The sequence below is a fragment of the Phyllostomus discolor genome, chromosome 11 (assembly GCF_004126475.2).
Source record: "Phyllostomus discolor isolate MPI-MPIP mPhyDis1 chromosome 11, mPhyDis1.pri.v3, whole genome shotgun sequence".
NCBI classification, from domain to species: Eukaryota; Metazoa; Chordata; class Mammalia; order Chiroptera; family Phyllostomidae; genus Phyllostomus; species Phyllostomus discolor.
In genome coordinates, this window is record NC_040913.2 from 80589436 (window position 1) to 80604499 (window position 15064).

General features: G+C 38.5%; 1 protein-coding gene across 2 annotated transcripts in view; it reads right to left on the bottom strand.

The window, feature by feature from the left end:
• DLC1 (DLC1 Rho GTPase activating protein) overlaps positions 1-15064 on the bottom strand; it is a 338602-nt gene that overhangs the window by 314037 nt on the left and 9501 nt on the right. For both annotated transcript variants that reach the window (XM_036011671.1, XM_028526373.2), the window contains one exon: positions 8854-10007. In XM_036011671.1, the coding sequence (XP_035867564.1) occupies positions 8854-9882 (1029 nt within the window). In that variant the 5' untranslated portion in view covers positions 9883-10007. The remainder of the gene's footprint in view (positions 1-8853; positions 10008-15064) is intronic.

The following is a 15064-nucleotide window of genomic DNA, read 5'->3' on the forward strand; positions in this document are numbered from 1 at the left end:
TGGGAAAGAGAAGGTACTTAATACTTACGTAGTTAATGAATGGATGTTCCAGGCTCTACTATATAAGGATAATTAGATAGCAACGGTGTCTATGTGGGGTGACTTACTTTCTAAATCCGGTCTTACATTTTGTTGGTTTCCCCACAATCATCCCTAGGTATTTCAGCTTACTCCCACGTCTATCACTAGGGCAACGTAGGAAAACAAACAAACAAAAAATAGCAACTATTACTAGTTAAAGTTGCACGGTGTTTACCGTGTGTCAGGCACTATTTTAGTGCTTTATACACTTATCTCATTTCCCTAGAGGGAAGCATCCCATTACACAGATAAAAAACTGAGGCACAGTGAGAATATGTAACATGCAAGATTACAAAGCGGTGAGTAAGGGAAGCAGTTTGGTTTCTGAGTCCACTGGCTTAGTTACTTTGCTCTGTGTAGGAGCTGTGCAGGCTTACGGTGGGCTGAGCCACACTCCAGCAATCAGCTAGAACAGCTAGTGACCTTGGCTGGGTATATATGCTGTGAATACAGATTTTGCTAGAATTTGACTTCTTTCAAGATACAGTTCTGCAATTCTGAAGTCATTTAGCTGTCAAAGCTTCACCTCAAATTTTGGTTAAAAATGGATCATTTTAGTGGTTGTAATACGTAGCTGTTTCATCACATTTTCTACCTCCTTGAATGTTCCCAACAGTGTTCCGATGTAGGGACTCTTCTCTCAACTTTTCAGGGACCTATAAGACTCAAGAATATTAAACAACGCCCCTCAATTTAGACTGTGCTCTTTCTCCTCAGCCCAGCTTAATCTCTTGGTTAGAAAATCAAGCTCAGACCAAGCTATTCATTTCCTAGACTAAATTATGGTGCTATTTTAATTTCTTTTAAACCTCTGGGTTAAGACTTTTAATGTATATAAAAAGCAGCAAATCCCTTTGAAGTTTCACTGGCTCAAAAAAGAGAACGAAAAATTGAAGTGGTTCATTAATCACTAGTTTTATTCCTATGCCAATGTAGAGCCAGAACTGGGGAAAAAAAAAAGAATAAAAGTATACTTTCCGATTTGCTTATGTTTCCTTTGAAAATGTAAGGTTATCTCTCAAGTAGCACTATAATTGTCTCGACAGCTAGAAAATTATCTGTGGAACAGAGATCTTGTTGGCAGCAGGGAAGTGCTTTATCCCTAAGAACAGGAGCCAGAAAGCGAACAGAGCCTGCTGGCAGCATCGAGTCGAGTGCCCAGATAACAGAGACACGGCCCTGTTATGTAGGGTATGCTACTTATCCCAGCCTTTGTGGATGTTGGCATCTCTTTGAGGGAGGCAGCCAGAACCTATGGTGGTTTTGTTGGTATTAAAAGATTAATAAGTTGGTCCTGGTTTAGAGTAATAAAAATCCACGAGGAAGAAATGCAATGTTTCACTCTTACCATAGCCTTTAATGTGCAATTGGCTCCGAAATGCCTATTAATTATTTAAAATAACATCGTAAAATGTATTAATTCTTGTTCCAATAAAAGCTGATGTTGGGTAAATGTGAACTTATTAATGATCTTGTTACTAATAATGTAAATGTGCAGCGCTGGGCCAAGGCACCGTTGGACCAGGGGCCCATCACACTTCATAACTGCTTAAAAAAATAGCTGGAACAAGAAAAATTTAGATCGAATTGCTTCTATTTCATTCACAGTATATTTTTTTCAGCCTTAAAGGCACCTAACAACCAATCTCCCTCCCTTATGTGGTTTTCACAATAGAAGTTGTAAAGACATTTACTCTTGTCTGATACTCTGTAAATAAAAGTCCCTCAGTCTCCTGCACTCATTGTCTTTCAGTCTCTTATTCTGTTATTCTTGTCCCCTCCCCTCCACCCCACTCCCAACGTCCTCAGAGTGGCACGAAACAGAAAAGCTAGAGGATTTCTAAATCAATGGCCCCCAACATTTTTGATTTTGTACTCCGATTTACTTATAAACTGTAACACATATGCTTTTGTAGTAATATACTGCATGTCTTTATAATATGTACAAAATTATAGGATAAATTTAAAAATAAATGTAAATGAACATTCTAATATTTTCTTCATTTTCACTGACCCTGGCCCACTCTTCTCTGGAGACAACTGAGTACATTCTAAATAATTAATTAGGTACAATTAATTAGTTATTTTGTGGCAAAGGGTAGTAACAATCTTACACTTGAAAGTTGCCTCAGAGACCCAAATTTTACATAATTCTTTGCTCTCTCTTATTAGCTCATGCCCTGATTTAGCTTGGAACTGTCAGGAAGAACAGAGAGGAGGTTATGGTATAAAGGCTGGGATATTTGGTCACTGGTTTTGATTGTATGGCTTCATTTCTTCAATATCTCTATAACTTGAGCTCTTGACATCTGATATTGTCATCTGAAAATAAGCCCTGTACCATGACAGGGATATTTACTCATTCCAACACTTACGGACAGGGTTCTAGGCGCACGGCTGATGCTATAGACAAAAAGTCAAATAGGTACAGACACAAAACTCCCCCCAGGGAGCTTACGTTTCAGTCAGCAATGGTGGGATCAGGTACATTTGTGGGAAACATTAGAACAGGAATAAGCCCTCTATGAATAAAGAAAGAATCAAGCAACAAACTTGGCTGGGGAAACTGGGAAAGGCCTCCCCACGCCCACGTGAAAACATTCCTGGGTCTTCAGATAGGAGCTTCTCAGGGCTTCACCTTCGGCCAGGTGGAGCTACAGCCCAGGCGAGCAGAGTTCCTTATGTGAAATGATAGGAATAATTTATCCCGCCTGCTCTGTAATCACTGGAGTCAAATTCATATTTTTCTCTCCTTGTGACACTTCCGTTGGTGATAACCATAACTTCATCATGTTGAAATACAGTCTGATCCCAGCTGCCACAAATCCATTTTTTGAAAAGACTGGCATTGCTCATGGACATGGGACACAGTGTGGCGATGGTGGGGAGGGCGTGTGGGCGGAGGTGGAAAAGGGTATAAATGAAAATGGAAAAAATACAATAAAATAAATTTAAAAAAAAGAAAGAAAAAAATACTGTACCACTAAAACAATCAAACAAAAGCTCGCATTGTTGCTTCTCCGTGCGGTTGACTGGCGCTTCTCTTGGTATCCTATTTGGGTCTAGTCTTTTCTCTCTCTGTCGCCCCCTGCCACACCCCATCTCTATCTCCCTGTTTGTTTTCCTTCTTACCCCTCACCCCCACCACTCCTTGTACCCCCTCCCTCCTCTTTCTTTCTCACTACTGTCGCCCACTGTCTTCAGTGCTAGCCTTATGTGTTAGCCAAACAGGAGCGTTACTTGGCAACCCCAGCGGCATTTCAGGAACTACATGGTGCACAACATGAGAGACTCCATCTGCTCTCTGGCTCACGGTGCTGTACCAGGTGCACAGAACAGGGCCCGGGACATTGAAAATGCTCAATATTTGTGACTGATGGGTTTCATCAGACACTTACCTAGCTTTATCCTTTATCACATAATTAAATGTTTTTGCATTTCTAGTTGGTTTTAGGGGAATTATGTTTGTTGTGAGGCAAAATATTTGAAATATCTGCAACGATGTTCTTTGCCTTTCTAGTTGTTTATAAGGCAAGCACCGGTTTGAATGCCATGACGTGATAGGATGGTTTTGAGTAACCTAAGGGCACAGAATGAGCCACTCACAGAGCTACCAGCTTTACCTGGGACTCAAACACAACTAAAGTGTGGCTGAGGTGAACTGGTATTATCCAACTGCAGACCAGCTTTCCACCTAGTAACACCTTTCCTCTGCCAACTCTAATACCTGACCCAGGGAAACAAAGTTTAAAAACAACACAAGCTACTCAACAGTTCTGTGTCTTTATAATCAGGGTGACTTAGTGTAAATCACACTGTTATTATGACTCTATCTACAGAACTATACAGGGTGAGGCAAAAGTAGGTTTACAGTTCACATGGAAAATAATACAATAATTAATAAATAACAATACAAGAGTAAACTCTGTGTTTTGCATACTCCCAACTGTAAACCTACTTTTTCTCTGCCCTGTATATACTTACCCTGTTTTCCATTCCTATGTCAACTAATACCAGGCTCATTAACAAACTCTAATCCTTGCTGTCATTCAACATACCTTCTTGGGCCTTAACCATCTTCTTGGGTTTTATTTTTTACATAAGTTTTTCCTTCCCTTTCATATTCTGCCAGCTGGCCTTCGTTCTCAGTTCCATCTACATTTTGCATATTCCACTATGTCCTTTGTGTCACCCATTGGCCAGTATTAACCTCCCCATGGCACACGGCTCACAAATAAGTCTTTAGGAGATAGAAGGAACGAGAAAGTCACAGAAAAGAATGAGAAGGTCATTTGAGACATAGGTGTGATTTTACCGAATTTATACATATGTTAAAAATAGAGTAAAGCCAAAACATTTGATTTTTGTCCATCATTGCTAATTAAGGTAATGTTCCATTAGAGTATCCATGCAGATACAGCACCATGTTTTGCTCCTGGGCAGTTTTCCACAAGAACAAGTGTATGATCTGATAAACACACTTCCACATATAAGAGTCCCTGACATGGAAAGGTATTCCGTAGCATGAAATTAAAGCATCAGGTATTGACAGAACATATTTGCAGCCCATTTATCCCTTCCACAGTTCGATATACTGGAACATATTCATGCTAGGATATCGTTCGCTAACCTGTTTACGTTATGAGTTATCTCATCCTTAACAATGGAGTGGTGTGCAGACACCTGCTTGCCCAGAAGGCGGCCTCCATTTCTCAGCCCTTCGTGGTAGGCGTGGCCATGAAACTACCTTTTAGCACACGGAATGTGGAAGAGGGAGTAGTGTGGGCCTCTGGGTCCCGCTTCACAGAGAAGCGTGGCCGTCCTGCACCCTTTCCCCTCCGCACTGACCTCAGTACGGATAAGGGCTCCAGGTGGCAGAGCAGTTGGAAGAAAGGGGCCCAGAACTCGGAAAACACAGACCCAACATCTGGATCCAGAGCTGCTTATATGCAATTATTATGTGTCTGCGAGAAACAGAGGTTGTGTAAGCCAGTGCCATGCTGGTTTTCTGTGCTGGCGGTCCAATCTGTAGTATAAATGGTAACATTCAGATTCTTGTTCGAATGTGAGGTTTTTGTTCCAATGTGCAAGGAGGTGTCTTCTCAAAGTTCAGATCATTTTTGCATTATCTTTTGGAGTTTATTTTTCTTTGCAATGTGAATTATGTTTTATGTGAGCAAATGAAAATAGGTTCATACATTTATGTAACTATTGTGGTTATTTGAAAATTTGGGAACTATTCAAATAGCCTCGAGAGAAGACTGAATTTTGGACTCTCTTTAATTAGTAAACCACCATCAAGAACAAATACACTAGTTCTCTAAAAAAAGTCTAACCTCAAGTCTTTCCCTACATATTTTCCATCTTCACATCTCATTTGGTTTAAAGAGACTACTTCTTCGGCTGCCTCCCTCCTCCAGATTTCTTTGGAATTTGTGTCTGAGAATTGCTCTTGACCAGCAGCTGCCTTACCCCCAAGGCCCACCCACACCCTGTGAGCACTGGTCCTATGCCACTCGACCTTCTGGCTGGCTGAGTTCCAATGTCTGTTCATAATCGACTTGGTTTTCCTTTGAGTTCAGTGGCTTCACTTTAATGACACATTTCATCGTATCTAGGGAAATCATTAGCTTAAAAGGCTAATTAATATTTACATATACTACAATTGCAGTCCTCTTCAATTGAAACTCCTAATAAATATATGTGTGGCTATCCTTGCAAGCCAGAAGTGTCATTGGAAAACAACAAAAAATACATCGTGCCGTACAATAAATGCCTGCCAAGATTTATAGGCTTCAAGAAATAACAATTTATACCTAAAGTACAGTATCTCTAGAGTACTATTTTAGTACATTCTGAAGCTTACTTTTATAAACTCTGGTTTTTGTTTTTAGTTTTATTACGTTGTAGAATCTTGATTATATCCTGATCCAAACCCCCCCAAAACCCCCAAAACTCATGCTCATAAATTCAAAGAAGGATTTAGTTCACTCACATGACCATCAGATAAAGTTCTGTAAGTAAAATTTGATTAGCTTATATTCTATTGCACCTTTCCAAGCTCTAATCTTAAAGTCGTCACTGCAGCCGACAAATAGTTCAAGAAATACAGACAATTGAGCAAACTTTTTTCAGAATCTGGCACCTAACACTTTAGACATGAAAATGTGGCTCAGGTGGCTCTCAACAAGACTTAGCTGTTTTAAACTAGATGCACCGACATTAGGAATCGAGGAGCAGATTGAAACTCTTATTCATATTTTGAACAACTTGATAAATATTTGTTCCCACTTCCTAAAAGCAGTAATAATCATGAAAACTGGATAAAAGGTGCTTTGTGCCATGCAAAAATGCTTCACGTACTTTACCTAATATATTTTGTTTCTGTACTTCTGTTAATTATATGCATTTCACCCATAATTCTATGACCTTTTATAAAATTTATATAGGGTAAAAAGTAAAAAAATAACCCATTCTGCCTCTACCCTTTTAATCCTATTATCTTAAAGTAACTTCTGCTAACAACTGTTTGGCTATTTTGCTAAAATTTGGAATATTCTTATGGAGTCACATAGGTTTATGCCTCTGTTTCCATCATTCTTTATCTCCATCTCTATCTCCATCCTTATCTCTGTCCCTGCATCCCACATTTTGTCACGTGAGGCTGGGATATGCTATACATATTGGCCTGCCACTGCTATTCTCCAGAAGCGCCATACCGTGAGCATCATGCCGTTCATGTATGACGACCTCACTCCACCTTTTTAATGGTCGCATAGTATTCCAAACTGCAGCACAGTGTATACATAAAATGTTAATATTAACTTCAGCCACAGCATTCTAAGCAATAATTAAACATTCTTTATTGATGGATATTTGTTTTTTCTTGTTTTGTCAGTAACATACAATATAATTATGAACATTTCTATACATGTATTTTTATGAAATTGTTTTATTATTTCTTTTAAAAATATTATGTTGTTGTTTAATTATTTATTTTGCTTTATTGTTCCTTTTGGTAATGTTCTAATATGGCTAATTGCCAATTCAAAGGCATTTTAACTCCTAAGTATCAAATAGAACAAAAATTCCCATGTGTTTTGATTCTGGTGGCTTCTCTTATACTTTTCCAGAGTAAATTCCAAACCTAAAATTTTGCATGAAATCTGTTTATCACAAGGCATCACGAATGAGTTGTCGAGTCAAAGCAAATATCCCACCAGACAATGCCATAACACTTCAGAATGATGAAATGCTTAAAATAGAATATTTAAGTTAGCACTTGTAAATGAGATACAATTACAGCTCTCATAATGCAGCTATGCTATAGTGACATATCCAAGAGCAAATTCTTTCCACCATTCTTAGTATTGGTATAAATGTCCAAGTGGTGAGCATATGTTCCTGGAATGTTTAATGTTTCTGTCGGCAGTTGGGCAGGGTTTGTCTTATTTTAGGGAAGCTATGTCATAGGTCAGTTAATACTTTCTTATGTCATTATTGCATTCCCTCCAACGGATTTGATAGGATATATGGAAATTTCTGAAAACGGACCCGAGCATTCCAATCTAAACAGTTCGATGGAGCACTAGCATTTTAATACGATTTATAGAAAGAAGGAGGGGCGTGCCAGAGGCACAGGATGCTCTGTCGGCATATAGTTCGAGCACATCCATCTCTGCCTTTGCCTTCAGTGAAACTGACTTATGACATGTTACTGATCTAGTTTGTTAGTGAAACCGCAGTTTATGCAAACCAGATTTCTTCACCACAGAGAGAGCTTGAGATTTTTAACCCTCATCGTAGATAGCTCAGTTGAACAGAACTAAGAACATTATTTTTGGGTGAGAACTTCAATCATGGATTAATATGATATCAGAAGAGGGGCAAGGATGTTACACTACAATGTCCAATCTGCATTGTTTTTGCAATGCCTATGGCCCTGTTGGATTTATAGAAGAAACTATAATTATATTTACACCAGGATTACAGAGTACTACATTGCTGGAAGCATTTGGGGAAAATCCTAAACACAAGACAAACTTGGGCCAAGAGTTCACTGGCCAACCCCGCTTCACGTAGCTCCGTGCTAACCTGGCTTCCTGCACTTGGAGACTACTTAGGGGAGCATGGCATCCACAGGGCTAGTTCTGGAGCCTTGGCATAAAAAATTAATTGAAGTTATTGGCCATTTTTGGTCCAGAATTAAAGAAAAGTTCATGTATCTATTGATAACAAATGTGTCAGGGTATCATTTCAAACAATACCAGCATATTTGGGGGGGAGGGAGTGCCATTGTCTTTATATATATGAAGGGGTCATTTTACTATGTAATGTATATCACTTTTGTTATGATTAAATATGCTTTTCAAAGGGAAAAAGAAATAAGCCCAAAGAAATGGTACTAAATTAAAAAATACCTTGACTTTTTTTTTCTAAAAATAATAGATAATTCTTCAGATGGACTCTGAATACTGGGCTTTCAGATGACTATGTAATTCCACCTGAAGAAAGTGAAACCAATTCCACCTTTGACGCAGTCTCAAGATAGAATGTTCATAAACCATTGTAAATATTAGTGAAGTGGGCAGGTTATTACATTTTCATTTTTACACACTTTGATGGTTTCCCCAAGAAGATACTCTCTGCATTACACGGCTACATTATAGGGCCAAAGAAACATCTACATAGCTTTTTAATGCTACCGAAATACCAAGCAATGGAAACAAAGATGTTTACAAAATTCCCAAAGCTGGATAATTTGGGTCTTACCTTTCTTTTGCGAAGCCTGACTTGATTATCTGTGGGTTCCTGGGTGGCCGGAGGTTCCTTTGCGTGTAAACACTGCATGCCATCTCCTGAGTTGACCCCTGGAAGACTTTTGTTTGGATGTTCTGAGAAACCTCTCTCCTGCAGGCGATTTTCAGCTGACGTTCCCCGAGGGCAGGAAGGAGGCTGCAGAAGGCAGCTTCTGGTATCTGTTTTTAATAATGGCAGTCCTCTGTCTGCGCAAGGAGAAGCGAAAAACTCATCTTGTACTACACAGCAGGTGTTTCTTTCATGTTCCTCTTTTGGGAAGTCGGGTTTCCTTCGTTGCTGAGCAATTACAGCAGAATTAAGCAATTGTTTCTCAGGCACAATATCTTTCACATTCAATGAATCGAATACATGTGTTTGGGGTGCATCTTTCATTTCACTTAAGCTTATATCATCACAAAGCTCCAGGCTTTTACTGATAAAGTCGATAACTTCTCTCTCCTGTCTTTCTCCTACGAGTGCTAGATCAGCCCCACCAGCCATTCCCCAGGAGTTACAAGAATCTTGGTTTCTTTCAGTGGTAGGTGGCATCTTCCCCAAGGAGCCTGCTCCTTTGATGCTATGTTGGTCTGACGTTTTATGCTCTTGGGACGTTAAAATCTGTTTACCATCTGTAACATACAGATCAGAATCGGTATCCTCATCAGAGACGTGCACTAGTGTCTCTGTGCTGGCTTCCAAAGAAAGAAACGGATCTTCACCCTCACCTTCGTGGCTGTCATTTTCATCCACCTCCTTTGAAATGTGACCCATGGGCCTCCCAGGAAAATCTCTCAGCTCTGATCCATGACAGCAGTCTGGTAGTGAAACGCACTTCTCCTTGCGGTCCGCATTTAGAGTTGCATCTTTTTCCATCCTTGCCTGCAAGCTGTCAGCTACTAGTCCATGATGACATGCTGTGTTGTGATCATCAGAACTGAAGGGCTGTCCCATCCATTGGGTCACATGTTCTTCCCAGCTTCTCTTTCTGATAGCTACAGACATGTCATTGTAGTTTAACAACAGATAGAGAGAGACATTCCATACGAGACAAAAGGAGATCAAAGTGGATAAAAGATTACTTCAGATTCGCTGACTGGAGAAGGGAGTGAGTTTTATCATTTCATCACCTATTAAAAAATTAAAAATATATATGTAGTTCAGGATGTGATTCAAGAGTAAAAATACATCTTAGAGAAAAACAGTACTTAATCTGTGCTAAAAAGATTAAGAGAGTTCATAAAATTCCTGTTTAATAGCTTTACTAGTATTAGTTCTTTAAGAACAGCCTAATATTAGGAGAAAATTTCACATTGAATATTTCTGATAAAAAACATCATTGACAATAGTTTAAAAGGCAGCTGGGTTGATTGAGCTATTGATGAATAATACATAACTCTTAAACATTGAAAATACCAGTAAGAGAATATTTGGACCGCAATACTTAGTACAAGTCACCGGAAGAAACACGTTGCTCTGGCTCACATGCTTTCCTGACTTAGTTTTGTGAACACAAGTCTACAGAAATCTATTTGCTGTTTGGTTTGAATTTCCACAAAGGCCACCAGGGAACTGTTCATGCACAATTTGAGCTCTAAGACTGCATTTGTAATGTATTAGTGTGTGAAAGAGCTAATACAGATCACGAACTCTCAGGATGTATTTACTCCAGGGAGTGACTAAGAAACATGAAATAATCCAGTTTAGCTCACATTAGCACATAATTCATGAGTAAGAGAGCATAACATATACCATTTACAGTGCCTCGGGATAAACACATTTACGTGCATCCTATTACTGCCACTACTAGCTAGCTAGCTAGTGTTGTTGAAGCTGAGAGGAATTGAATAACTTGCCCAAGGTTATACATACATGTAGGAAGTAAGCCAGGACTCAGACTAGGCCCTGGTTCTAAGGCCAGGCGTAGATGCTCAACACACTGTATTATCTCCGTGGAGTGAGATCCCACTCCCACCCCCTCCCTCTGCATATCCTTAGTGTGTATAAAATCTAAGCTCCTCAGGCAGGCCTTTAGGGGATCCAAAAGGAAGATGTGAGAATGATAAGACAATTGGGATAGTTTTTCGGAAATTTCAGTCTCATTTCTTTAGATTCTATGGAGTTTAGTTTGTATACTTCTGTTAGAATTTGGTCATAAGAATTTAAGTAAACAAGAAAACCAGGCATAAGATAAGGTCAGAAGATAAACACATTCCTGGTATCCATACTTTTTGCTTTGAATTATTCAAACCCCGAGATAAAGGAAACAAATTATACCAGTGTAAACTCAGCCTTACAAAAATCTTCCATAATGAAACCAAATTAATAGAGTTGTACAAGAAAAATCCCATTCAAAGAACAGACACTTCTGGCTTTTACTCCGCATAAGAACTGTCAACACATAACGTGGGCTGGCTTACTGATTTCAGCCATAAACCAGATTAACTGCTGTGCTGGTTTGGGGTCACTTCAGTCTACTGAAAAGGACTCTGACTTCTCACCAAAAATTTCAAGCAATTCTGACTAAGCGCTCAGCACATGCCAGAAAGGTTACTATTCCCATCCTGTGAAGATCAGTGAAGTGAAGGCACATACTAGAACATGGTTCCCCAGCCCAACCAAATATCTTTATGGCTACTCTGTGGTTCCCTCGCAGGTCTGTGCCCATCACCGAAAACGGTCAGCATTCAGACTTTCCATGCTGGCATTCATTCTGCACTCAAAAGAAAATATAAAGTCCCTGAATTCCATGCATAAGTCATTCTAGTGTGGAGGCTGCGGAAAGTGGAAAAAACGCATAGGTGCGGGTCAGGAAATGTTCACTTTCATGGTCAAATTTGGGTTGTAATAGGGTGGTTCAGTTTTAGATGCTTTCTTGGCTTTATTTTTATCTGGTGTAGACAGAGAGGGCTCACCGAAGAAATGCCAAGTGGCATGACTGTGTCATCCCTAACCCACATTTACATTCAAGCTGACACTGAATTCTGGCTTCATGTCTTTTACTAAGGAGACACAGAATTTTATTCACTCCCTGGGAAACAGATTACATTCCATTTTTCTTTTAAGACCTAACCATTATATCAATTAGTTTTTAAATGAACATTATTTTATTTTATTTTTTATCATTAACTTATTTTGCTCACCCTGGACAAGTAGGTGAGTGTTTTTATACCATCAGAGGAAGACGGTTCAACTAGCTCTGAGACAGTGTGGCTACCAAAAGAGATTATACATTGGATATATACATCACAATATCGATTCTGTCCTAATTTCTAATCCAGGTTTTTTCGGTTATTTCCAAATTATTCCTGTGAATCTACAGAGTCTTTACTTTTAAGACTAATGCCCTAATTATCATTATGACCATCATTACTACAGTTTGAGTGCCCATTCCATAATATCTTGCGGTCTGATATATTTTTTAAAAAATATCTCTACAAGCTTTCTTATTTCCACTTCCTATTTAAATTCTGATTTAAAATATTTATAGTTAAAATCCGCCTCCTTGAGGTAAAGGCTGAAGAGAATGTTAATAAAAGGGAACACTGGATTATTTTCAGTTGCGTCTCAGCATGTCGGCCTCATTTTCTAAATCATCCAAATTGACTACAGTCCATCCTATAAGGGAGATTGTGAGCTCTTGTAAAAGTCCCAACTCCGTGCGAACCATCTCCCCGGGCTGTCTTATTTAAAATTATATTTCTAACTTCTGACTACTTATTATGTAAATTTCTGTTCCTTTTCTTTTGGTAATCCTTTTTATGCAACTTCGCTCAGAATGAGATCAGCTGCTGAGGATTTGGATGAAGGATCTGGAAAAGTATAGGTCATTCCAGGGTGTTGATTTCATGAAGTGAGTTTCCATGGGGATTTTTCACTTGTTAAATGTATGTGTTCAAACATCACTCTATTAATATTACGAAAGACTGTGTGTACCTTTAATTATGTAAGATTTCTGAAAAATGTTTGTGAAATGTCTAAGTTTACTTTTTTGTGATATTAGTACATGGGTTGTTTAAACACAAAGTGATTTCAAATGTATTATTTGGATTAATTTTGTAACAGTTAACACTTTATGAAAGAAGCATTTTTATGGCATACAGTATATACATCTTAAATTAAGTATAATTGTGCAACAAACGACAACAAATTCTATTGAGAATCATGGACATCTATTGGATAGCAAACGATCATGCTGTCCTTTGAACTTGCTGCTGAAATAAACACATACCTTACATTTTGGCCTGGCAATTGTCCCTAAGGCAGAAGAGCCTGATGCTAACTAACCACCACTGCTGATTCTATAGCCCGGGAGAGCACGGCGCACATGAAGGACTCGCGGCTGGAATCAAGGTGGCAGTATTGCAGAACTGCCGACGAGCCTGCTCATCATCATTCATTCAACAAGTGTGTATTCAGTTCCCAGTGGGCTGCAGACCCTGCTAAACATTGGGGATATCAACCTAAATGGTATATTCTACCTTTCCTAAAGAAGCTTAAAATTTTATGGGAGAAACTCATGTAAACAAGGATAATGAGTCCTTGCATAGCCACGAATACCACGGAAAATTTAACACAAAGGAGGGGGCCATCAATTCTCCCTCCTTCCTTCCTTCCTTTCTATTGGCCTCATTTTCTCAATCATATGAATTGACTAGAATCCATCCTGTAAGACTGTGAAGTCTTTGTAAAAGTCCCTCCCTCCCTCGCTGTTTTCCTCCCTCCCAGTTGTGTTGGGGATGGCGCAAATGTCTGATAGGTTTCCAGATGAGGAAACGCCCGAATGAGGCCCTCCATGGAAAACTCCCTGCCTCCAATACATTCAGGTAAAAATGGGAGTTGAGATAGATTTCTTACTCTATGTGGGAAGTCCTTTCTTTCTGGCCTCAGATTTTTACTATTCTAGAATTACTTCTTTGGGAAAGAGAGCAGAGGCAACAATAAGCTCTAGAGAATTACTTAACAAATTGGAAAGGCATTGGTCACACAACAGAAGCACACTTTTATGGAGCATTGCAGAGAAAAATCGATGGGAGAAATTTCTCAAAGGAAAAAAATAGATAATTTCCCAGAACTAATGACCTAAGTTTTCAGATCGAAGAGAACCCGTGGAGTATGCAATAATACAAGGAATAAAACTAGACCACGCCAACAATCGTTATTGTGTAATTTCAGAAATTTAGAGGTAAACAAAAGATCATAAATATAATCAGAGAGAGAAAAAAGAGATTATATAGAGATTGCATATGAGATACTGGGAATTAGAATGGTATTAGGTCTTGCAACACCAGGAATAAGGAAAATATACCTTCAAAATTTTGGTAGGAAATTATTTCTGCCTTGAAATTATATGAGAAGCCTTATATCTTTTCTCCTTCTTCTCAAGAAATTACTGGAGGAATAGTTCCACCCAAATGAAAGAATAAAAAATGTGGAAAGGACACAAAAATGTGGAAGCCAAGAATTCAACACAATAACCAGGGAATCAGTTTTCAGGGTGAAATTTATGTAGTAGGTCTAGTGGAAATTATTTCACATAAATTCTAATGTGCTCTACAAGAGATGTCTCTGAGGAAAAAAACAGGAAAATAATAGATTATATGATGTATGTAACCATATTGAAAGGAATGTTATATAAAAGACATACAATTTAAGAGAAAGAATTAGTAATAATTACATAGAGAGCTAAGGAAATTGTTTAACTCCAGGAAAAAGAAGAAAATTTAGAAGAAAGGAAGTATAATCATAGTATACTAGCTGGCTTAGTTGTGAAAGTTTTCAGTAACCAAAATAATGCAAATAGTAAACACTGAATTAATAAAAATTATGGAACAACTGTATTCAGAGCAAGGTTGTTGGGGGTGGGGGGTAAAGGATGGTGGGCAGAGTAGTTTCAGAGAGCTAATGTTAACTGATAATGTGTAAAATGGAAAGAATAACATGATTGCATTGTTTAGAAGTATGGAAATAAATATCGGGAGAAACAGTTAAAATAATTTTAAGTGTTATGATTCTGTGTTATTTGCTTAAGATAGGAAAAAAGTATTGCATCTATCAACCTCAGAAAGCATATTAAATAATACTCTACATTTTAATATGTTCCAGAGCAGTCACTTTAAGATTGAGTTGATGCATAAATACAGAGGTAAGCAAAAGTAGATTTACAGCTGTGAGTATGCAAAACAGG